Source organism: Podarcis cretensis (assembly GCF_951804945.1).
Source record: "Podarcis cretensis genome assembly, chromosome: 10".
NCBI lineage: Eukaryota > Metazoa > Chordata > Lepidosauria > Squamata > Lacertidae > Podarcis > Podarcis cretensis.
In genome coordinates, this window is record NC_137179.1 from 45,235,029 (window position 1) to 45,261,546 (window position 26,518).

Genomic DNA, 26,518 nt, shown 5'->3' on the forward strand with positions numbered 1-26,518 from the left:
AAACAAAGCCAAAACACGACTTGGCAAACGCAGGGGAATTCCTAGAGTCCAGTCATGGTTTGGCTTGTATGTTGTCCGCACCAGGGCTGTGAATTCTCCAGGAATGCTCAAGTTAATACTCAGATTAGGCGGCTGCCTTACAAAGATGACTTTCAGCAGGAACCCACATTGCCAAACATGATGCAATTCTATTGAAATCACTGAAATGAAAGTGCCTTGGTTGCGTACACAATTCCAACGATTTCAAGGGGACAAGACGATTCAACTCTCTCCTCATTTTTGCCATCGGTCAACTGCAAAGTGTTCTGCCAGAGGAAAGTTAGATAGCTCTTCACTGTATACTTGAAATCTGTGTGCAAATCACTGAAATCTAGGAAGGCTTTTCCCCACACAAGATTCTCTTAATTGTTTTAAATGAAAAACATTAAGTAATTTTTGCATTTTATTTCATAATATGTACAATGGTTCTCAGGAACAAATACAACTGAATCTATGTCAGATCCCACATTACTATAAAAATGGAAAGAATGGTATCATATAAGCATAGAGTTTTCTCATATGTAAGTCATTTATTAAGGACAATGGGCACAATCCGCCATAAGAATCTTCCGTTCTATCTGTGCCCTCCATGGGAGCTTATGCAGAACTACATGAGGGAAACACACCCAACATAATTAGTATTTTGCATTTATTTTTAACTGCTTTTATTTAATCAAGTAGTCTAGCATAAAGGCAGTTGAAGCTGATTTTTTTTTAATCAGTTACTATACTATTCAGCAAAGAAACGTTATTTGTTAAGTAAGTGAGAAAGCCACTGTAAAAGTATTTCAGAACCTGAATATAGCCTTAAGAAAAAAAGATTTTTCAAAAATAGGCAGGTTTACCGTTATGTATTAAAATTTGGTCAAAATTGCCTGAATGAAAAGCCAAGTTTACTTAGTCAAAAATAGATTTATCCTTTAATACTCACAAGTTTGAATATGTAACTAATTTATACATACATATGTATAAGTGTAGAGGTGTTAAAATGTAAAAATGTACTGTTCAGCCAACCCCCTGGATTACAAAATTCAAGATCAGGGAACTGCACAAATGTAAATCTTCATTGCAAATCTACATTCAACAACCACAAATACTTAACAAGTGTTTTTGTAAACATTTGAGAAAGGACATAATCCTTTCATTTACAAAGCACTGTTTAGGAAGTTAGCATCTTTTCACATAGGAAATAGTATAGAAGACTTTTGAATCTTATGATATCCAAGAACAATCCATGCTCAAGACTTCTCAAAGTCAAAGTGATAAAGAAGCATTTATTTCCATGCCATTCACATTCATCTGATTTCCATTTTACCAAAAAGGAAAAAAATGCACTTGGCTACAAAAGTATTAAGGAATGTTATCTGGGGGAGGGGGGAAAGGCTACTTTGGTAGAAGAAACTACAAAAATAATTAGGTCATGTTGTAAAGCTTTGATGTAAGAGTATTACAGTACATGATCTGTTTTCCAAATCTTTAAAGCTTAATCAAAACAAAAACTTAAATATCCACCTCAAGTGCTTGAAAGAAACAAAACAGGTATAATAAAGTGTCTCTTCAAAAATGCAGACAAATAATTGTGCAAGATTCAATCTGTCAGCATGGTGGGGGTCACTTGCTCAATACTTTCACTTGTTCCATTGGCAGCAGCAACAGGCTTGGAGATATTTGGATAGGCTGGTGCAGAGTGACTTATTCCACCAGCAGTTTCATCTTCCCCAGTGTCTGAATCTGGTGTTGTTGCAGCACTGTTCTCTAATCCCAAGATCTCACAGACTGCTTGAGGCAATTCCTATGAAGAAGAAAAAATGTGGCACAGGTTGCTCTTTTAAGTTATTGCTGCTGTTCTTTAAAGTTAACATGCTAAGTACACAAGAAGCATATCCTTAAATGCATGTAAGTTTGAGCTAAAATATGCCTTTTCTTAATTCTAGAAGGAAAAGATGTTCAATAAGCAGTTTTAGGATGACTAGAAAATCCGTATCATTTAAAACTGGTATAGATAGATTTCATTTTATCTCTAGACACAGTACCATTTTGAGTATTGCAGCAGTTTATGACATCATTATTTACTTCTTAAATTTGCATACCACCCTTCATTCGAAGGCATCAGAGGCGACACACACCGTAAAGGGTTTGTTTCAATAATTATCAACCTGGTTAAATCTCATTTGTTTATGCAAAGTTCATAAAATATGCTTGACTTTTACCTTGCAATTTATCATCTGCATAGAAACGGCTTCTGCTTTGCAAAGTACGTCTTCAACATCCATTTTCATAGACAGTTCATTGATATGCTAAAATGGAACAAAAAGAATGACGAAGTGCAACCAAGGATGTCACGCTAAATGCACAGCTTTCTGAGCCATGGAACTTTGGCTCCTAGTGTTAGCATAACCTTAAGTAAAGAAATGCTAACTTGATTAATACACGCGCATAATTAGCATCTGGTTAAGATTGCAATATGTAAATTATGTCTGCTACTTGGATTTGTAGTTCCTCAGCACTGCACCTCCCCAGGCTCAAGGGCAACCACCCAACAAAACCACCATCTCTATGCAGCGATGCTGAGAAGAGTAGAAAAAGTCTGGAAGAGACTGCTATCTTCCTGCACAATCCTCAGTAGTCTAGGATAGTTTTGTCTTGAATTGTGGGTTGTTGTGTGTTTCTGTGTGTGGCCTCTCCTCACACCATAACCTGAAGCCAAATCACTAGGTCCAAGTGGAGCTTCCTATTTCTACTGGAATCCTCTGACCTAGGATAGCTCACCGATTAAGCACTTAAAACAGCCTCAGTATAAACAGTAAGTTCTCTTAGCTCTGAAAATCAAACAACCAGTCTATATACTGTATGAAAACTCTGCTTCATATTACTTTCTCTCAACTTGATGAGTTAATAAATTACTAAGATCTACTAAGCTACACTGAGCATCTTTCATCACAGTAGAAATGTGGCCGAGAATTAACATTTGTTCCATCTCACATAAGATTGCATAATGAAATGCTAATAGTATTCAAATACAGGAAACAAAGGCTAGAACATAATTTGGATCTAGAGTAACATGCAACAGATACCTTCAGTATTTCATTGAAGCCATAATGCTTCTCCATAATTTGCTTCTTTTCGGATTCAAGGATAGCGCAACAGATGAGAAGGTGGAAGTTCTGACAAGGCAAGTCTGTCCACATTACCTAGAATATTGAAGTTGCTGATGAATCAAGAACTTGAACATGATGCCACAAGTGTAAGGTACTAAAAGGTTTTTACAGTCTCCCCAAACACTTATTTTTCTGGCAACTTACAATTACATCAGAGGAAGGGGGGATAGTTTTCTAACTTATTATATATTTCAGTAGAGGTTGCCAGCTAATTAAACTATTATCTAGACAGAAAAACATAATAGCTTGCTTTATAACTATCTATAATTAATTTCATGCTACATTCTGAAGATCTTGACAAGGGCAAACAGTAGAGCTATGTCCTGATAGCATCTGTCACCCTCAATGAATTTCAGATATTTTGGGTGGATCCTTCAGATCTTCATGTCTCACTAAAAATCAGGATCAGAAAACCAGTACAGTCAAACCTTGGAAGTTGAACGGAATCAGTTCCAGAAGTTCATTCGACTTCCAAAACATTCAGAAACTAAATCACAGCTTCTGATTGGCTGCAGGAAGCTCTTGCAGCCAATCAGAAGCTGCAGAAGCCCCATCGGATGTTTGGGTTCCAAAAGAACGTTTGCAAACCAGAACAATCACTTCCAGGTTTGAGACGTTCGGGAGCCAAAACATCCACATTCCAGGACTTTTGGGATCCAAGGTACGACTGTAGTATTCAAAGTGCAGTGGAATAAATGGGTTGATTGACTTAACAGAATTATTCAGGAATAAGTAAGTTTTCAGGACTCTTAAAACTGGAATATGGAAATACACTCTATACTTCAGAAAAAAGGAAATACTCTGCCTACAGTGACTCGGTTGTATTTGCCAGGAAACTGGGTCTGATGCCACCAGTTGATATTCTGGGCAAGTCACCTTCTTAGTGGTAGCAAAAGTGACAGACCCATGCAGTAGCAGATCAGGGGGTACTAGAGCAATTAAGTGGGTCCTAAGATTGTTATTCAGAGCTATAAGCCAGGTGTGGCTAGTCTTCTTTGGGCTAAGGGCTCCACTGATCCATAACCAACCCACAAGAGTGGCAGCAATTAATATCTTTTAGAAATTTAATGGACAAATTTGGGGAACATCCAAAAACCTTTGGGCATAACAGCATCATAGCAGGGACCTATACTTTTAAACATTACTTGTAATTTTTTTTTTTTATGGAAACATTTGAGGGGGCTGTAGGGGGACCTACAGAAAGCCTTTTGGCATCATTGTGTGGGACCCATTGGAGTGGTCAATTAAAACACCATAACACATTATTATATTTTAAAGGTAACAAATGGTGGAGGGAATTATTGAGATGCCATGGGGAGCGCACATATGGCCTGTGGATTAGCCACCCTGTTGTAAGCAGAGAATTTCCTTTCACCTTGGTATGCTTTGTGCATTTTTCCAAGTTTACATGGTATTGATAGTAATGAGAACTTGGGAACTATTATTCAATAGCACCTTATAAGATAGTGTGCATGCAGGAGAAAATCCTGAATAGGAATAAAAACATAACGGTAGTGAGGAATAAGGTGCTGCTAACTTCAAACTGCTCTCCCTCGCTGGAGGTCCTCAAGCAGAGATAGGGCAACAATCTGTCAGATGGCTCTTTAATTTTTAAATTAAACTTTAATTTAAATTAAACTTTGGAGTTTCTGCACCAAGCAGGGGATTAGACTACTTCATCTACAAATGCTCCTCCAGTACTTAAGAGCAAACCAGAGAGGATAAGTCTCCCCTCTTGTTCAACTATGAACTTCCTCACCCACACAGCCAGGTGGCAGACTCAAGGCCCAATGGTCACACTCTTCACACCTCTAGATGCCACTGTTTATACATTACTTTAACATGATTCAGTTTAGCTTAATTGTATGTATTTTCCTCCAGAACCCTCTTTTCTGCATTTTAGTCAGTAGGTGCTAAAATAAAAAGCTATTTCTTACCTCCCATAAGCGAAGAATATCTTGAAAACTAAATTCTCTTTTAAATCTTATTAGAAGCCACCGGAAACAAAAATAAAGGTATCCTGAATCTTGAGATTCTAAAACAGTTTTTTAAAAAGAAAATGAACAAATAAATCTTTGACAGAAATGCTGGTTGTGAATCGCTTAAAGTATGTTTAATATATTAATACATCTAACAGCTTTGCTGGCTACAATTTACAAAATTTACAATTTACAAAAAGTTAGTTTGTTCTAGAGTTTATTGGGGTGAAAAACTGAGGAAAATATGGACCGTAATTTTATTTGTTTGCTTCATTTATATCCCACCTTCTTCTCCAAAGAGCTCAAAGTGGCACACATGGTTCCCTCCCTCCTCACTGAATCCCTACAACAACCCTGTGAGGTAGGTTAGGCTGAGAGATTGTGGTCCTAGTCAAGTCTCTCTTGGAACATCAATTGTTAGTGGGAGTCCAATCATTGCTACCTAAAGGGCTCTGAAAGTAAGGGTTAAAAACTGAGGACAGGCAAGACTGAAATAGTATCTAAATAGCACAGAACTCTCTTTACAACAATTGAGAAAGTAATTGGTGTGGGAAACATATTTTAAGCAACTGGCTGTGTTTGAATGTCCCAAGTCAAACTTTCTGGCTTACTGTGTTTACCAGGAATAGGAAGCTGTGGTTTACTGGAAATGCGCACTGCCTGTTTGCTCCCATTCCTCTTCTGGCTTAAGAGTGATGAACAAACCAGGAAGCCAATACATCTGAACCATGATCATGAGCCAATCTGAAGAAATTGTTTGTTGTTGGCTTGCTGATCATGGATCCCTGGTTCGGATATACAGTGGTAACTTGGGTTAAGAACTTAATTTATTCTGGAGGTCCGTTCTTAACCTGAAGCTGTTCTTAACCTGAGGTACCACTTTAGCTAATGGGGCCTCCTCCTGCTGCTGCACCACACAATTTCTGTTCTCATCCTGAAGCAAAGTTCTTAACCCGAGGTACTATTTCTGGGTTAGCGGAGTCTGTAACCTGAAGCGTCTGTAACCTGAGGTGCCACTGTAATGTGAAACCAATGCTTCCTGATTTGTTTAGTCTGGTCATGCCAGAAGCATGAAGTGGGAGCAACTGGGCAGCATGCACATGCTGCTCATTCTCAGTAAACCACAACAAGCCAGAAAGTCTGACTTAACAGGCCATTCCAACACGGACACTGTCTAGATTCTAGATAAGAACAGTGGTAAGTTTTCTCCTGGTGAAAGGTGGTTGGGGGGAGACCCTCTGGTGCCGCAGGAGCTCTTTAGGAAATCCAGTTCAGCTCTGGAGTTTTTGAGCAGACGTGGAGCCCACACTTTCCCCCCACTTCCATGATAGCCTGATTTCCCTCGGAAAGAGAGCAACGAGCTGCAGCTTTCCCTTCGCGTGGCAAAACCAGAAGCCAGTGTGACAACTAAAATAAGAAATCAATATGATAAACAGATGAGAAATGAGTGGAGGTACTTGGGGGAATATTTACAGAAATATGACTTAAAATATAAATTCCAGGTAACTTTGTGACCAACAGCTGACAAGATTAAGGACATGAAAGTGTGGAAAATAAGGTGAAAAAAATAATGTATATGCAGCCAAACAAGATGTAAAAAGAACGGTCATGGAATGCTGGGTGGGAAGTCAAAAAGAAGTACTGTATAAGAATGGGGAAATGTGTAAATGAAAAACATCATCATCATAATAATAATCATAATCAGTGGTAAGTTGTTCTGAGCTGTCATACATACCCAAGTAACTGCAAAATCCACTATCTAGCAAGCGAAGTAGAGTACTCAGATGAATTAGCTGTGTCTTCATACCCTGCATTTGCTCTTCAAAATTCTGGTGCTTAATGGGAAACAAATTGAAACAGCATCTAGAATATTTTTATTCTACATGAGGGCCAAAGTGAGTATTAAATCAAAACAAATATATAATAACAAAACTAAACATTAATGTGATTTTGGTCTGTTGGAATGCTAACAGCATTCCATGCAGCTCACTTTCAAGATCAGATATGGGTTTGATAATTTTCAATGATTGAATTAAGCCAATTAGAATAATATGGAGTCCAATGAGACTGGACACCTTCATCTGCCCCACCTGCAATAAAATAGGTCTCTCCCATATTGGTCTCTACAGTCACAGCAGGCACTGTAATTCTTCAACAGTTTGACTTTACCCCTGAAGGCACACTCTTCCATTGTCTCTCGAGACAGATAGATGCCAAGAATAATTATTATTTACCTACCCTTCACCCTAAGTTCCCAGGGCAGGTTACAACATTGAAACACAGCATTATCTTTATAATTATGGAATATACATTTCTTGCTTATATATCTGCTGCTACGCTGCAAGAGAAATGCTACATAAATTGCTAACAAAAGTTTAATGATAAACAGAAGTTACAGAAATAAGTTACACTGAAACGGTAACTGAAGTTAACAACAGGAATGAAGATGAAAAGACTTACCATTTGATCCATGTACAATGCAAAGCACCAAAAGGCATCAACTTCATTCTCCATCACATATAAAATCGGAGAAAGCAGGTCACTCATTCCCTGAACATAGCCTTGTATCAGAGAGAGAGAAAAAACTGGTAATATGTGGCAAACTGTACTCAAAAGACTGAAAAGTAACTACTGTATTTAGTTTCTCCCATCCTCTTCCAAAACTACCATATTTTTCCGCGTATAAGACTAGGTGTTTTGTTTGTTTTTTTAACCAAAAATAGGTTTAAAATTGGGGCTCGTCATATACACGGCTAGAGCTAAGGGGTGTTTTCTTAATTTGGAGTCCCCCAAAATAGGGGGTGTCTTATACATGGGGGCATCTTATACATGGAAAAATATGCTATTTGTTGAAATAAGCATACAGGCAATAGAAACTTTTTGATACATTTATTTGATCTCCAAAATCAGGAGTACACAAGTACAGAAACTAAACAAGTTTGTTGCAGGTCCCACTTGTTGCAACCAATGGTAAAACACATAATTTATTTGGGCGTCTAAGACAGAATGTACATCAAGTCTTCTCTGAAGGGTAATTACAATAAGTTACACTAGATCAGATACAGTAGTACACATACATAAGTAGGATCCTACTTACCCAAATCAAAGTCATACATACAATAGGTCATCAAAATGTCATGAAGCAATATCAACCCAGGATTATCTTGACCTTCATAAAACTTGTTTGTTCGGTCTGTTCTGTTTACATCTTTTTCTGAAAAACAGCACACAGATTTAATACATTTTCAAAACAGCTTCTGCTAAGCCTATATCTAAAAAATGCAGGATGCTCTTCAAATTTCCAATTTCTCGAACACTGTGCTGAGCTTTGAAGTGCCTAGTAAAGACAACTAAATTCAGAGGGTGTCATTTAAAATGCATTAAAGCAGCTTTTAAGAGTATTTAAGACAAATTCTTCCTGTCTCAAATAAGATGATTTCTTATAAGCAGATTTCCAAACACTTAGAAAACGGTATTTTTATAGAAACCTCCTGATTAAAATGTAAAACATTTTCATTGAATTAACACACGGCAGAGTCTATTTGAGATATGTTAAATGTAAAACGTCACTCAAATGTACTAGATAGGTGGTGTTACATTAAACTTAATGGTGAGGAGTTGATATGCAATCAAGCCTTTAAGGTTTAATTGCTTGGTTTAGCATGAGAATGTTTTATTAGGACACTCCATTTCCCCATGTTTCTTTAATTGTTACTGAAGTTAGTTTACCTCAAGGGTCGGCAAAGTTTTTGTGGCTTGGGCCGGTTCACGGTCCTGCAGACGCCACGGTGGGCCCGAGTGTGTGCGCACACGCACACATGTGCCAACACTATTTCCGGCACTCCTTCTGGCGCGGAAGAGGCATGTGCAGCTTCCCATTGGCTACAGGAGCTTCCTGCAGCCAATGGGAAGCTGGCCAGCATCGCAGAAGGTGGTCCACCGTCTGCTCCGTGCCTGTTTAGCGCAGCTCACGGGAGCTGAGCGAGCAAGCGGCGGGGGTACCCAAGCGGGCGGTGGGGGTCGTTGGGCTGGTTAAATGACCCCCATGGGCCGCTTGTGGCCCATGGGCCTTAGGTTGCCGACCCCTGGTTTATCTGCTCAGTCTCTGAGCATATACTGTATAGTTTTACGCTACTGTAACATTCCACACACTATTAGAATCTGATTAAAATGTGTTGACTAAGCTTGTTGTGCGAATCAAATCTAGCTATGCTTTTTCAAACAGCAGAAGCATGTGAGGACACAGAGAGGATTTTGAAGCCATTTTGTACTGCTGCACTGTGCTGAGCGAAACCAGGACTTTAAGAGTTTGTGGTAAGTGAATGTGCTGAACCATGAGTCCTGCCTTAGACTACATGCTAAGCCTAACCCTGGTTTAGCTCAGCACCGGAGCAAAGAGGACTGGACAGGAGTAAAGTACCCTACTGTGCAAACTATAAGATCATGATAGTAAAGCTATGGGAGAATAAAGCTTCTCGTCTACATTCAACGCTGACACTTCTAATACGTTTTGTGTTGTATTAAAAGGCAAAAAATAAAAAAGCCTTCAAATGCCAAAAGCAAGAACATTAACTATTTCTCCCCTCAAAAGCATATCTCCAAGTCAAATTTCAGTATTCTGAATGTGTGTCTGCTTTCAGTAGCAAAATACATGCTTGTCCGTAGGAGAAAAGTGGCTAAATGAAAGAAATTTGGAAAAGCAGCAAGAAGGAAAAAGGTTAGATGCCCCTCCCTTTTTGCTGCTTTTAAACTAAAAATATTACTCTGCTTCTTACACTGGTGTGACTGCATGCCTGCTGTGATGCACATTAAACACACAACTTAGCTTTCTGGTCTCAAACTTTCCCACTTGCCTTTACGAGTTAGTGCTAAGGTTATAAAGCATTTAAAATGTTTGCCGTTGCTAGTTAAAGCAGAGAATAATAAAGTCTGATGTTAGTTTTAGTTTATAACAGGTTACTAAAGCATATGGTCAGCAACCTATAGAAACTTATTTAAAGTGAAATCAAGTTCAGCACACACTCAGCTTTCCTTTATTTCAGTCAGCAGCAAAATAAAATTGCATCAACTACAAGTATCAGAAAAGAAATGGCTGCACAGCATGCATGCTGACTTCAAGAGGAAATTAAAAACATTCCTGTTTATCCAGGCATTTGGTGACTAAAATACAGTTTCATGGCAGCCCTGAGATCACTGGTTGAAAGAATGGTGAGTTTGTTTGTTTGTCTCATTTTTATTCATTATTAAGCCTTTTATTATGATATTTGTCTTCTGTTCACAGTGGAGGACACGGAAGAGAAAGAAGCCATGAATCCTAACACACTGAACCTAACAGGTCATAATTTTGTTACAGAAACAATGTCTAACAAACATGGTGGATAATTGAGGTCACCTCGATTTTTTAAAAAAGGAGTAAAAGTTTATCACTAACATATCTCTTTGCCTTCTATGTTTCTTAAAATTACCTATAAGACTTCTGTAGTCCCTCAATCTATAGTTTCTTTTTTCTTGTTCTTCACTGACAGATTTCCACTGAAGCTTCATCCTGAAATACTCATCTCTGAAGAAAAAATGATAGTAGTAATGATATTCGTAAGCAGTTGTCTTGCAAGTATGCAAAGTTTACTCCACAATATGACATTGTTTTAAGGGAGCCGTACTTACATTTTCCTTTTCTGTATATTTGTTCTTTCTTCCCTAGTACTGTGCCAAGGGTAATAACCCAAAAGAAACTTCCAGACTTCCTTTCTCAAAGCATGACAAAGGCCCTAAGCAGAACATAATAAAATAGCAATGGCAACATCAGGAGCTTTATAAGAACAACTTTATTCAAATCCTGTAGTTGTGCAGGAGCTAACATTACCTAATTTTATTGCTACTGTTTCCTACGTTTGATTTCCTCTGGTCATTATATTTTTTTTTGGAGGGGGTTCTTTCCCCTGCTGTGAGATCACCTAGTTTCTTCAACTTCTTTTTAGGATGCTCATTAAGACCTAACCTTTTATGTTTGTTTCCCCGCCTTAATATTTTTCTGCATTATGTTTATAAACGTAGCATTGAAAAAAATGAAGTTATCAACCTGGAGGTTAATTAAATTACATGTTTTTCCACAACATCCCCCTTTCTAAGCTCCCAGCCTCCTTCCCTCTCATGTCACATCTTATTGAAATGCAGATTCATAGGTCTTTGGGCAGAAACTTACATTTTCTAAATTTATCTGAAAGCTTTAAGTGTAAATACTGAAACCATTTGTCTTTTAAAGCTACTACTCCGAAATATCTATAACACACTGTTCAGGTTAAATTGAAGTCACTGTGGGAAGGCAAATCTTAAAACATTACAAATAATTTCCAACAAGTTCTAAAGGTAGTTCTATTTGGCTTTACCTAGGGCCATCTAGAAGAGATTTAAGCAAGTGGCACTGTGCACAAGGATGCGATGTCTAGGTGTTGCTGGACTCCAACTCCCATCAGCCCCAGGCAGCAGTCAAGAAAGAGGAGAGCTGTACTCCTACAGCACCCTGAGGGTCATGAGTTCCCCCTCTCAGCCTTAGGGCAAACTCCTTCAAGACACCCATGTTCTATCAGCGGCTATGGAGTAAAAAGCTAAGGCCATAGTGGACTTCATTTAAACCTTAAACTAAGGCTAGCACATCCTCATTTCTGTCCTAAAAGATCTGCATTCTTTATTTGATAAATTCTTATTTATATATTGTTCACTCCAATGTATTTTCACATAACTCTGCCTTATTCAGTATTGGCCACTAAAGGAGCAGTCCTGCAATTGGCAGTATCGACACACATGAAAAGTAGTGAGCTTCTCCAAACATGGCATTAGAAATCCATGGCGTGGAATCACTGGTTTCAAAACAGAACTTAAAGGGTTTATCTCTCAAACATGGCTAGCTGTGTGGTTGGACTAAAACTCCTGTCATCCATGGTTATGGGCCATACTGGATGGGGTGGATGAGGGTAGGGATCCAACAACTTCTGGAGGAACACAGGTTAGCTACCCCTGATTTGATGGTCAGCCGCTTCGGAGTATTGCTATTTGCATGAGTCAGAATTTCAGTTAACCTTTTCTGGAGGGATAACCAAATACATGTACCTGCTAGCTACTGTCCTAGCAATAAGGAATCAAATACCGTATTGGCCAGAATATAAGCCACACTTTTTTTTGCAAATTCCGACTGTGAAAAGTTAAAGTGCAGCTTAAATTCGAAACCTTACAAAAATTGGCTTTTATGATATCGCTGCTGAAATAGATATACGGTATAACGGAACAGGTGTGAGTGCCTGCGGAATTTTAAGAGAGCTGCTTATATTTGGGTATTGTCTTTTTTCCTTTTCCCTCTTGAATTTTAAAGGTGCAGCTTACATTTGGGTACGGCTTATATTTGGACAAATACGGTACAATTTTTAAAGAGATATTCTAAGATATTACCCCTCTGAATATCATTTGTTTCATGGAGTCAGCATTTAAGATTCTCCCTTCAGAATCCATATTCTTAGTCCATTCTTCAACCGACACTGGTTGTCTTCTGTTCACTTCAGGTCGCTTTCCTAAATCAATCTAAAATATGCACCAGAAAAGCTGTTAAATTATTACCAATGCACTAATTTTTATCTTAAAACCACCCTCGCTATCAAGAACGCTTACTCGTGTAATGACTTCAAATCCTGGTTCTTCCTGCTGATTTATTTTCAAGCCTGGTATAGCATCGCTAAAGAAGTCTGCCATTTCTGATGGAGGCCGCTGCTGAGTTGCGGGGTCACTTCCTCGTAAACTATCAAATATATAGTTGGTCACTTTTGAAAATCTTCCCATTGTTGCTGTGTAAGGATCAGTCTTCAGTTTCTGAGAATGGCACAGGGGTAAACAAATTCTGAAATGGCTCACACAAATTTGTTTTTAAAAAAATTCTGATAGTACGACATTCATTCTCAAAAGCAAGCTACGCAAAGAGTAATAACTGATACAAGCTGTGTCCAAAGGGCTACAGGAAGCTGGAAAAAATGCATCTCCAAAATAACGCATTACAGCCTCTTTCACCAGTTCAGTGTTCCCACTGGGAAGAAGGGCAGGATACTAATAAGGACATTTTAAAAATAAATCAAATACATACTTCATTTTGTACAGAACACATAGCAAAGAAAAATAAGGATCTGCCAGCATGAAAATTCCCAGGGTTGAAATTTGGTTTCCTTCAATAATTGGGCATTTAAAAATCTTGAATATTAAACTGAATATTAAACAAATAGGAAATCACACAAACCTCTAATAAACCATATGCTGGTTCATCAAGGAGATTTTCAAAGGACTGTGAAATACTCTGGCAGTTCACAAGAATTCTCTTGTCCTGTGGAGATCTGTGAACAAAAAGAAACTATTTTCCCTTCTAGAATCAGAGTCTTTCTTTTGGGAAATTCAACAATATAGCCATCACATTTGAGAAAAGTGAATTCATTGTGCAATATTTTAAGAGGATTATATGTGTGCATGTGCACACAGAAATATACGGAAAGAAGACATCACTATTAAAAAAGTTGAAAGTATTTGATTGCCACCTCAGGCTTATTCAGGAAATTAGCTGGTTGGATTCACTATTACTAGCTTCTGAAACAAAACACCATTACATTTATTCATTGTTACCTGGAACACCTACCACCTATTCTGTTATTAAAGATAAGACTTTTAATAAATGCTATCGCTTCCCAGTGCTGGCATGGAAGGATGCAGCATTTGTGCCAGAGGATATGAAATTCAACAACAGATTGCATCTTAAAGTCAGAAGAGGCGATATAATCAGTCTTGATGACACGGCTGTTAATAAACCAGAACTGAGGTTTGCTAATACAGCCCAAAAAGCAAAGGTTGTGATGCGTCATACTTAGCTAAGCCATCAGAATAAGAAAACCTCTTAAAGATACTTCCATTTTAATTAAACTCATCCTGAGTAATATTCACAATAAATTAGCATCACTTTATTTGCTATGAGCAGTTATTTATGATATTGTACCAAGGAAATGGGACGCAGGTGGCGCTGTGGGTTAAAGCCTCAGCGCCTAGGACTTGCCGATCGAAAGGTCGGCGGTTCGAATCCCTGCGGCGGGGTGCGCTCCCGCTGCTCGGTCCCAGCGCCTGCCAACCTAGCAGTTCGAAAGCACCTCCGGGTGCAAGTAGATAAATAGGGACCGCTTACCAGCGGGAAGGTAAACGGCGTTTCCGTGTGCGGCTCTGGCTCGCCAGAGCAGCGATGTCACGCTGGCCACGTGACCCGGAAGTGTCTCCGGACAGCGCTGGCCCCTGGCCTCTTAAGTGAGATGGGCGCACAACCCCAGAGTCTGTCAAGACTGGCCCGTACGGGCAGGGGTACCTTTACCTTTACCTTTTACCAAGGAAATATTCTTCAAGTAATATTAAACTGAATTCAGAGTCTTTAAAAAGAAACTTTGAAATCCTACTTACTCTCTTGTATACTTCAATTCTCTAATTAGGCATTACTTGCTTGAAACTAAAAAAAGCTTCTGTCAGATTTGAGTGCCAACTAGAAAATGCCTACTCATTTAGAGTATATTTTTAAGAGAAGTTAGAAGATATCCAGTCATGGTCTGGGACTAAATACAAGATGTAGGAAACAATCTCAGTCAGTCAGATATTTGTTAGTAGCCAATGGCCTAGGTTTGTATTTGTTCAGGGCATCACAGAAATTCCCTCTTCCCCTCAAACCACTCACTAGTTGGTACTGTGATCTTAGGTTTATATACTACTGGAGAGCTTATCGTAGGTGAATTGTTTATTACCAGTCTCCAAAAGAAATTATTTATTTCCTATTACCTGGATCGCTCATTTTGATCCAGCAGAGCCAACAGAGAAATATCATTGAAGAGATTAGTCCTGAAAGCAGGAAGGGTCAGATCTAGGAGATGCAAGTGGTAAGAGAGGACAGACTTTAGGGGCCTGGTCAATTGCAAATTCAAGTCTAGCGCAGCTACAGGGCTGCAGGGACTTCTCTATAGGATATTTTTACAATAAGGATGTTTTGTTTACGGAAGCCTGGCCACCAGCATCTGGAGAAGTGTCTCTGAACTAAGCTGCCATTCTTGGAAAACTAAGAAGCGCTGCATTTGGATTTCCTTGCAGCTTTTCTGCTAGCTACAGCCACTGGGCAGAGGGAGAAAGAATGCTGGGGTGTTCTATTTTGCATCCCACCTTCTCCCTACTGTAGACAGCCAGCAGGAGAAGGAGAATTTAGTATTTCAGGAGATTCTGTACCTGCCACTCCTTTCTCCCATATGTAGTGTTACCTGCTTGCTATAGCTTGGGCTGTCATCTTAAAATCATCTGTGTATGAGTTTCTGTGCAAAATGTCAACTAAAAATGCACCTTTTTACCCTAGTTTTTGACACTTGAGGTGTATATTTTTAATATTGTAACCTGCCCAGGGACCTTAGAGTGAAGGGCAGTTAATAAATGAATAAATGCACCCTGTAGTAACATTACAGGTTCCTCGCAGAGTTATGCTTGATAATTACAATTTAGTATTTCTTTTTAAAATCACAACTTGCGCCTATTGATGTGTTTAAAAACTATGACTAGAAGCATTATTTATTCACTGGCTGGCTTTTAAAAAAAAAGTTGATCAATTCATTATGATGGCTATGCAAACAGTAAAGCTAGAATAACTGACCAAATAGACTCCTCACAATGAATACTTACTCACAGAGCACCACATATTTTCTAAGGGAATGAATCAATAAGGCGCTGTCTCCATGATGGAAGTGAAGAGCTGGGAGGACAACATCATCCTTTAAGCAGAATACCAAATAGGACCATCCCATTCCTTCTTTGTTTTGCTTAATGGACTTTAGATCTGCTAAACTGAACAGGAAGGACCACTTATTCTCTCCATTTGTGTGAACAGCAGCATCTAATGGGGAAAAGAGTATGTTATTTTCTTGATCTAAAGCCAATATGCAATGCATAGCACTGGAATATATTAAAACTACTTCCAAGAATAAGTGCACTTAACATCATGGTAGCACACATTTCATCCAATCCTTCCGTGGGGCTAGCTCCACCACTATTAGTGCTGGTATGCCTTCAGAAAGCACCAGGCTTATTCTCTGGTTAAAAGAACTTGAAGTGGGAAGGCTGAGAAAATCCCCTGCCCAAGATCTTGGGGAATCATGTCCATTACTGCCTATCTCAAGGAACATGGGTGGAGCAATGGTCTGAAAGTAAAACGTAGTTGATATATTCCTATGCAACTTGAAGTATTTATTCATTCAACTCTTCTCGCCGAACCAATAGCATATACCCTATCAAAGACATATGGTAAAAACTGTCACTATTAGAAAAGAACCGGCACTAATTTAGTTCATATTATAACATTAACACCCAAAAGGGAAAAAAAACAAGTATGCTACATGCACAGCTGGCTCTGGAGGCGACTGAGAATTCCCAGGTAAGTTCCGCCTTCTATTGTGTGGGCAGGGTGGCCAAATCTCCTGGCAACGCCTCCCCAGCCGGGATAGGATAACGGGCAGAGGTAGGCGGAGACCTCCAGGTGTCCAGCTGGGGGGGAGGCGAAGCCAGTCTGTACTGTCAGGTGCAGCATAGGTCCAGGGGAGCTGCGTGCGACCACACAAAAGGTGCCCCCATTTGATGTGGGGAGCAGTCATTACCTGCTACAGATGGAATATTTTCAGAGTGCATTATTTTACACAAATTCACCCCACTTCAGAGTGTTAAAGCCCACTACAGACAGATGATCAGCACTATCAGATGAGAGGAGCTCCACAAGCAGAGCAAAAGGTTTGCAGCTTTCAGCTGCGCAAGGAAAGGGGCCCAACCCAGTGGTTTCTTCCACATGTAGAAACCTTAGTGTCTGGGATCATCCACTGGAATAGCTTATATGTTTTTATACACAGTATTCTTCATTTACCTCCATTTGACTGTGGTTTCTTTTTAAAAGAGACTGTGTTGACCATATCCCATTCTGCCTCGTAACTGTTCGGATGTTCTGTTCCTCGCAGAGTCTTCTCTTTAGGAGTCTGTGCCCACTCAACAACAGAACTGGAATCCTAAATAAGATATCAAAACAATCAAAAACAGTTTCACTTGCAGCTAGTGATTAATAAAAATAGACACCCTCCAATATTCCTGTTGTTGTTGTTTTTTATTTTAAAAAAAATCCCTAAAGATCAGTATAAGTACCTGTGCTTTTAAATTTGTTCATAAATGTTCTAGTATTAAGGGTGAGTAGTGCAGTAGCCAAGCTTGACAACGATAGCAACTTGTTCAGGGTGGTTAAAAAGGAATTATAAAGAGCTCCAAAAGGATCTCTCCAAACTGGGTGAATGGTGAAAAAAATGGCAAATGTAATTCAATGTAAGCATATGTAAAGTAATGCACATTGGGGCAGACAATCTATGTTTCACATATATGCCCATGGGTCTTAACTGGTAGCAACTAACCAGGAATGAGACCTTGTGGTCATGGTGGATAGCTCAATGAAGATGATGACCCACAGTCCAGCAGATGTGAGAAAGGCAAATTACATGCTAGGGATCATTAGGTAAAACTGTCAATATTGTTATACACATCTATGGTATAACCACACCTAGAATACTGTGTACAGTGGTGCCTCGCAAGACGAAATTAATCCGTTCCATGAGGCTCTTCGTATAGCGGTTTTTTCGTCTTGCGAAGCAAGCCCATTGACAGCTTAGTGGATTAGCGGCTTTTAGCGATCAGCTGTTAAGCGGCTTATCAGCGGATCAGCTGATAAGCGGCTTAGCAGCTTAGGAAAAGGGGGGGAAGGGGGGGAAACCCGCAGGAACTCGCAAGACATTTTCATCTTGCAAAGCAAGCCCATAGGGAAATTCATTTTGCGAAGCGCCTCCAAAACAGAAAACCCTTTCGTCTAGCGGGTTTTCCGTCTTGCGAGGCGTTCGTCTTGCGGGGCACCACTGTACAGTTTTTATCTCCTCACCTCAAAAAGGATTATAGAGTTGGAAAAAGATTCCAAAAAGGGCAACCAAAGTGATTGAGAGAATGGAGCAACTACCCTTCTGGGAAAGATTGGGATTTTTTAGCTTAGAGATAAGATCAGCAAGAGATGACATGATAGATATCATGTATAATCATGTCATGTATACAGATTCTTAAGTTAGAAGGGGGAAGTCATAGGATAATGTAATTAAAGAACTTAAAAATGGCATACTCCTTGCCTTGACAGTTCTATTAAATTAAATTTAAAAACAAGAACCACCATATTTATCCTTATTAGGAGAGGAAGATTGGGACAAAATAACAGTATTTCTGGCAGAGTCAAGGAACATGAGTTTGTAATTTAAAGCAACAGATTTGGATTGATTATCTTTCACTGATCACTATCTAGAGAACATACAACATATTACTCAAATATTTTTATACTAGAAAATGTATAAAAGTACTGTACAGGTCATAACCTACCTTCCATTCTTACTGATGGTCTCCATTAAGGCCATTTGAGCCAAATAAATGTCTCATCCCCATTTGTTAGTTATGCGTATTTTCCATTTGCAATAGATGGATCTCAACCAATACACTCAGTTTTATGTACCAATATTAATAATAGCATTTTTAAAAAAGTATCCATCACATAAACAGATCAAAAATATATGGATCCTGTACCCCACAATCAGATAGTACAATTAGGCCTTTATGTTACTTTACCATGTAACAGCTATGGTTTCTGAGAATCAAAGGAAGATTTTGTTTTACTTTTTTAAAAATCAATTTTCCAAACCTTTCAAAAAAGATTGCTGCAAGTAATCAACATACCTTTCTAGCATACAGTATATTAGACGAATCTAATGAATCATCCAGTGATCTCCAATCTACTATCACCTCAGTATCCTACAACACAAATTATGCAATTATTCAAATGACTCAATGCCATTAAGGTTTTACTTTTTTTTATTTACAAAAATAGCCTCCATTTACTTTGCACACTATGTATTTTGGTCAGTAAGACAATATCTTTGCAGGATAGAAAGGCATAAGGTAAAGTCACAAGAAACATAACACACAAAATATTGATTTAATACCTTTTCTATGACTCTCAGTATCCCAGATAACAAACAATCCTGATCATCACTGTTTCCACTGGAGGAGTGAATGAAAACTCCTTCCTGTTCATATACAACCTAAAAAAAAAGTTAAGCAAAGTTGTTTCTTAAAAGCATTTTCTGACAATTTCATATCCTGAACTGGTTCTGGGGGCAGGTCCAACCCAACCTGAGGACTTCCAATAGGGCAGAGGTGGGGAACCTGTGGTCCTCTATATGTTGTTGGACTCCTACTACAGCTACAGCCAGTACTGACGATAGTCGGGGTGATGGAAGTTTTGGTCCAACAGCATCTAAAGTGCCACAGGTTCCCCACTTCTGAATTAGGGTGACAAGACCTGTTCTTCTCAATACGTGACACAATCATGCAAGAAACTGGGTAAGATTTCTGTTACAAGAGGCTATGGTCATGCCTCCTCATATGCTGATCCAGACAGGAAATTAAACAGAATTACATATTTGCAATGAATACTGCATTAGAAATCAGAAACAGAGAAATAAATATCAAAATATTAATGCATCAATAACTACATCAGCTTCAATTACCTTCATTCACAAAGGGCGAAACCAATACTGGATAAATGGCAGGCAAAGTGTGGGTAAATTGGTCGCTTTTCAGACAAACTATAGATTTAGTGTTATAGATTTAGTGTTATATGTAGAAGCAGCAACAAGCTTTGGACTCAAACTCCTCTTTCAAATTCCTCTCTTCCTCTAGCTCACTCAATCAATGACATCAGAAGCATCCACTTCTACTTCAATCATCATTTTTCATTATGTTCAAACTGCAGGGAACTCCAATTAGGTATAAGCTATCATTTGTTCAAACAACCCAGGATCAAACCACATTTTACTGTCCTGGCTTGTTAAAACACCCGTAATGTAAACCTGGGGCTATGAGAAAATATGCAACTCTCAAACTAACTTCATGCAGACTGCAAAGATGGGGTGGCAGAGAAACTGTACAATCTTCCAAATTCCACTCACTTTTGTCCCTGGCTCTACCCAGTATTGGCTATAGTCCTCCTGGTCAACTGGTCTTCATACAAAAATGTTCCACAAGCTCTGAGTAGATTAAAATAATAAGCAGGTGTTCTGATCTCCTCATGACCACACTGGAGGAGACAGCGTAGAGAAGTGTTTGAGTCGAAGGGTCACTATTGCTTGTGCATACAACACTGGACCGTTGCTTATATCTGAACCAGGAAACCAACAACTAAAGATGATGTGGTGGGGGGGATAATGAAGGAAGGCAGGTGAGTGACTACTGAGTGTGTGAGTGACTAAGACATAAAAGAAATAATTTTGCTGAAGCAAACTGAACAGAAGCCTGTAACAGAAATTAATGCAACTCTTCCTAAATAAACAAATGCAAAAAAATCAAGAATACAATGTACAGTGGTACCTCGGGTTAAGTACTTAATTCGTTCTTGAGGTCCATTCTTAACCTGAAACTGTTCTTAACCTGAAGCACCACTTTAGCTAATGGGGCCTCCTGCTGCCACCGCCCCGCCATAGCACGATTTCTGTTCTCATCATGAAGCAAAGTTCTTAACCTGAGGTACTATTTCTGGGTTAGCGGAGTCTGTAACCTGAAGCGTATGTAACCCGAGGTACCACTGTTATTTATATTATTAAATTTGTATCCCACTCTTTTTCTTCCTAAGGAGCTACCTCTATCCTATGTAGAAAAGCATCCCAAAGAGAGCCTGTTGGGCCATTGCAAAAAGCCCCAGCTTTCTGCCTACTACAAACACACACACGCACACAAAATTTTCAACCTAGGAAGAAATCTGCATAAGCCAGAAACTTGCTTATTGCCTGCATGTGACTTGGCAGTTGGTCCTATAAAGTTATTAACATACATACTGTTAACTTTGAATGTACAAGAAGGCTCAAATGCATGCTCAACTATGAAGGTCACTTTGACCAATCACTGTCTCTGAACCAATCACTGTCTCTGAGCCCAACTCATTCAAGGCAAGAATAAAATACATTTGGGAGTGAAAGACCACATATGCCACTCCAAGCTTCTTTCAGGAAAAGGATAAAAATGTAGCAAATCAAAAAATAACAAACAGAGCAAATTAAAAACACAAATTCTACAAATTTTGAAGCAGGCAGCCTCGGCTTTCACCGTTACCACAACTGTATTATTTGTCGCAACTGTTTTCAAAAGTATCTTTATTCTCCTTCGAAAGCATTACACTGATACTTTGTGTAACAAAACAGAACAAAATGAATCACTGCAACAATCCAGAACGGCAGTTTCAATGTAACAGTGATAGAAGGAAAAGCCAGCTTCTGCTGCCTTCTCAAAATACACCAATTATTAATTTAGTGTTCTTATTAAATTCACTTGCACCTCTGCTCAGGTAGGTACACTATCAAAGCACTTGTAGGTGGGTGCATATGAACAAATATATCAGCTAAATAAACTATTCATGCAGTAAACAGGAATTAAGTTTCCCTTAAACTTGTCGTTATTAGGATAGTGGGACGAACAAAGAAAATGTAGGAGACTACTTTTTAATTTCATTCTCTAGCACAAGGCACTAATCAGCTAATATACACAAGATTTCAGGCAGAGATTACAAGATAATTGAGAGTGGAAGCATGCATGCCTCAAGGAATTTAGAAGGAAAAAAGGTGTACGTACAAAGAGCTAGGAAAGGTAATGTAAAATTAAAGTCCAATACAAAATTGGCCTTGGGGCAGCAAACTAAATTATACATATACCTGTACCTTCCCCATGTTTTTCAGTCTTACTGCCCTGAGGAAAATGAACTTTTCTGTTATAATTTCCCTCATGTTAAATTAGGTAAGGCAATGGTCCGATATAACATCCTGGATAAAGGTTTTTCACTAGGAAACATGTACAATCCTTTCCATCCTCTGTGTGTCTTAAAGAGTTAGGTCACTCATGGCTGATTCATTAAGGCAACAGGGGCACTGCCCCGCCAACCTCAGTCTGTTCTTAGCCAGCCCTACCTGCCTACCTTGTTACTTAGGACTGGTCCAGCTTATTCATTGGCACTGGTTATGATCTTCATTCTCCTTAGCCTCAGTGTGCTGGGGGTCCGCGGCACCATCCCCTGCCAGGGACTCACTTATCTTGTTAACTGCACAGTGAAAGCCACAATGGTGATCCATGGACCACCCAGCCTCTGCTAGCAACCAGTGCCTGCTTGCTGCCAAGGGAAAACTTGTGAAAGAGTTGCTGGATGGCAAGTGAGCTGGGATTACCTCTGACACAGTTTCTTCGGGCTCTTGCAATTAGAGGGGGGAGAGAGCGAGAGAGCGCAAATGGCTTGCTCCACAGGGGAGGTTCACATGCTTATCATTTTAAAAATGTAAGGGATCCCTTCCCCTTGCTCTCTACTTTTTAATGGAAAAGAACTTCTAACTGCAAATTTTATGGTCTTTTTTTTTACCTAAAATTCTTTGCTTATTAGGGGTCATCCCACATTTTCTTCAAAAAAATTGCATTGCACAGGTAACTACCATAGAGTTATCAAAATTTTCAAAAGTAGTGGGTCTGTGGCTTAGCTTTTGAAAAATAGGGAATCCTCAGTAATTAGCTAATTGGGAACCACTGCTTTAGAGAATTCAGCAGGAAGGATAGAGCAAACTAGAATTTGCTCTGCCGGCCATTGGCTCTGGCTCCACTTACTGTCAATCTCCCTGCTTTCCACCCCACCAATACCATGGGCACCAGCCACCCCTGGTTAAGTACAGAAATACACAGCTCTATCAATCTACAGCTACAAAAATCCTAACTTCACTTCAACAGAGAGGGTCTGAATTTTGAGTGACTGATCAAGAAAGAATTCCAGGGTTAGTGGTGGATAGCTCAACAAAAATGACAACTCATTGTGCAGCAGCAGTATTTTATTTTTTTTTAATGGTGAAGTTATGCTACAGATAAGAAAGGAAGTGAAAATAAGACAGCCATATCTCAATACCTTATATAGACCTACAGCACAGCCACATTTAGAATACTGTATCCTTTTTTGAGACCACAATTGCACACAATAATAATTGAAAAAGTGAAGAACATGGCAGCCAAAATATTCAAGAGCCTGAAGCAGTTTCCCATCAAAAAGGCTAAAGAATTTGGGGCTTTTAAAGTTTTTGGAGAAATGTGAATAATGGGAACGTTATATAAGTTTATAAAATAATGCAGGGTATGGAGGAAGTAGAGATATATTTATCTCACTGTTATAATACCAGAACTTACAAGTCATACAATGAAGTGAATTAGAGTAGATTTATGATAAATAAAAGAAAGTACCTCTCCATATAACATGTAATTAACATATGGAAGCCAGTGTGCTGAAGTCTCAATGCTGTCTTGGAAATGCAACATCAAATGTGTCTAAGTCACTTCTCCAAATCACACTGTTAAAGCAATCATTGTTGTTACGGCAAAATCTGGGTGCGAGGCTGCTCTGCCACCCAGCTCATCGGACTAAGTCCGTGGGTCCCTGCGGAGGAAAATGAGCTCAGCCGGAGACAGGAGCAAACTGCAGAAGATCCAAGTTTATTGCGCAACAGGTTCAAGGCGAGATTGAACAGTGAGAAAGGGGTGACATGAGTTTTTGAAACTCCCTCCATGTCCCAGAATACAGTGCAAAACACGTCATGAATACATTAAAGAGAGGTTTGGTTACACAGAATACATCATGAATATATTAAAGGGAGGTTGGGTTACACAGATTAACATATGGAGGAGGGAGGGGGGAATATGCAGAGCTGGAGATATGCACAGATAAACACTTCGGGATGAGAAAACAATGGTCCCAAATATGCATAGTCTGCCACCTGACATTGCCTGGAGGAAAGGCTGATCAGAGCGATTTGACAGGATTAGGGTCTTAACACCTTGCTTGAGGGATTATGCTGGACAGGGGAGGTGTGATGGAGTCCTAGAGAAATTGAGCAAACTGGCACGTTGATTTTCTATGAATTTTATAGATTTTAGTCCCTTTTGACATTGACAATTGGAAATAAATTGATATATTGTAGCGAAGAAGAAGGTGAAGAAGACATGCCCCCCCCTTCCGTATCATTGTGAAAAGTACACCACTGTAGTGAAAGATTACCTTCTATAAAAATGCCCCTGCTCCTTCAGTGTTTCACACCCTGACATTAAAAACCCCACCAGGTCATCAACCTGCCATATTTCTCAGCTGCACTCTTGACTGCCCTGCCTCTTAAGAGCATTTCACTTTACAAGACAGCCAGCTAACCTCCTGAATCATCTTACCAGAAAATAATAATGACACTCTGACAGTAAATGTCAACCACAGTAAATTTTAACAACGCAACAGCTGGTTCCTGATAACAGTAGTTCAAGAGCTTTTAGTGACACAAGACCGATTTAGTTTGGCTTCCTAATAGGCTTTAAAAAACAAAAACAAAAAACTCAGCTTTTGGACACAGAGTACAAGAAGTGAGAAAGCAGCCAAAGGTTTGGACAGGTTCCCTCTCCGGGAATGCTGGTGTAAAGCGGCTATCTTGTAAAACAGGATTAATAATTTAAAAGTGTAAAAGGAGGAATGGCAGCGAAGGCTGTGTAAATTATTCAGCCTTAAGAGATGTTTTCTTCCGAGGAAACCCGCGTTGCCTGCCACCTCCAGCCTGGAGGGTTTCACGCAGCCTCAGCGCAGTAGCACAACCCCCTGGCCTTACTAATTCCACGTGTAAGAATCTTACCTCTCTCAGCCAATCAGGTTAAGAAACAGCCCGCCTCCCGCCAAAGAACCCCCCCCCCCTTCCTAACGGCCCACCGCCAGCCAAGCCAAAGGCCTTTCCCCGCACCGCCAGGCAGGAGCACCGAGTCATTCCCTCCTTCTCTCCCCACCGCCCCCGTCAACTGTGCAGTATCTGGGGGTCAGCGAAGGGAGAAGCAGCCTCTCCCATCCCCGGAGCCCCTCAGGGAACCCTCCCAGCCGCCACTGCCTCCCCACAGCGGGTCAAAAGCTCCCTTCATCCTCCCTTCCTCTTACCTTTCCGCTCCCAGGAGCCGCCATGTTGGCTACCAGTGTTTATGATGACGTTGCTCTCTTCACGTGCTCCTTAGCAGCTCCACAACAACTCCCCGCCCGGCCCCGCCTCGGAGGGACGCATGCGCACCGCGGCGGAAAGGGAAGGCGGGGAAGCGGCGGGAAGGAAAGGAGAAAAGGGTTCTGCGCACTAGGTACCGGCGGAAACCGACGGAAGTTGCCGAACGGGCGAAAACCGTGAATCCGGGCTGCGGAGAGAGGCTTCGATTGGATGACGTCGAGTGTGGGTGTTCCCTCTTAAGGCGGATCTAAAGTGTGGCTCGTATTAAGGCGGCGATCTTATCACGCGCGCTTTGGAAGTAATTCCGTGCTTTCTATGAGACATAGAGCCACACACATTCTCCAGTAACGGTGAGGTGATCCCTGCCTATTCCTGGGATTTTCTTCTGATTACGCGGGTTGCCTCTTTGTTACCAGACTCCATTTAAAAGTAATGGTTTTCCTTTTTAAATTGATTAATGACCTGGGTCCCGGCTGCCTTCAAAGGCCACCTGCATCATCCATATGAACCTGAAGATAAGTTTCAGAGGTTTTGCTTCCTGGCCTCCACATCGCCACTGGAACTACAGTTGGCAGGTGCCAGGGACTGGTGGCTATGTAGCAAAGATGGAAAGGGAGAGAGAAAAGAGGGCAAGAAAACCTACAAACTACGCATCTAGGGCGCCCAGAACAACAAATATTTTCAGCTCACTTTCTCTCTGCCTTGCGCTAAATACTGTATTAGCAGCATAAGCTGTTAACTAGTGCTCTGCCTAAGAATTCACCTTAGGCACCTTGTCTCCTAAAGATTTGTTCAGTGTGGTGACTATACCAGACAAGAGTCTGAGCCAGTATGACACCGCAAACCACGTCGCATTCTACTATCCTTTGCAGTGTGAGACCCTCCTTATCTCTTAATCTCTTCTTTTATGGCTTACTCTGCACTTTCTTCCTGCTGCACACAGCTACCGCTACCACAACCACACACCCCTCAGTTTGGCCATTCATTAGTCCTGGTGAAACCCAAAAGCACTGTACCTACCAGTAAATCAATGAACACATACAGTGGTACCTCGGGTTACATATGCTTCAGGTTACATATGCTTCAGGTTACAGACTCCGCTAACCCAGAAATAGTGCTTCAGGTTAAGTACTTTGCTTCAGGATGAGAACAGAAA

The 26,518-nt window shown here is 40.1% G+C and overlaps 1 protein-coding gene across 1 annotated transcript; it reads right to left on the reverse strand.

Moving 5' to 3' along the window:
• Positions 1-429: 429 nt before the first annotated feature.
• On the reverse strand, positions 430-25,457 carry TBC1D15 (TBC1 domain family member 15). The gene is made up of 17 exons (XM_079993286.1): positions 25,305-25,457; positions 19,273-19,371; positions 19,007-19,081; positions 17,124-17,262; positions 15,896-16,106; positions 13,452-13,545; positions 12,836-13,033; positions 12,620-12,748; positions 10,841-10,944; positions 10,642-10,736; positions 8,274-8,390; positions 7,637-7,737; positions 6,912-7,011; positions 5,135-5,232; positions 3,114-3,230; positions 2,250-2,336; positions 430-1,831 (listed from the first exon to the last, which is right to left on the reverse strand). Exons 1-17 carry the CDS (start codon positions 25,326-25,328, stop codon positions 1,628-1,630), a joined length of 1,992 nt encoding a protein of 663 aa, XP_079849412.1. The 5' UTR covers positions 25,329-25,457; the 3' UTR covers positions 430-1,627.
• Between the last annotated feature and the right edge of the window lie 1,061 nt (positions 25,458-26,518).

Coding starts and splice junctions, on each gene's coding strand:
- TBC1D15 (XM_079993286.1), bottom strand. CDS start 25,328: ATGGCGGCTCCTGGGAGCGGAAAG. Junction 16,107..17,123: donor GAAACCACAGTCAAATGGAG/GTAAATGAAGAA, acceptor TTTCCCCATTAG/ATGCTGCTGTTCACACAAAT. Junction 13,546..15,895: donor AAATATGTGGTGCTCTGTGA/GTAAGTATTCAT, acceptor TTTTGTTCACAG/ATCTCCACAGGACAAGAGAA.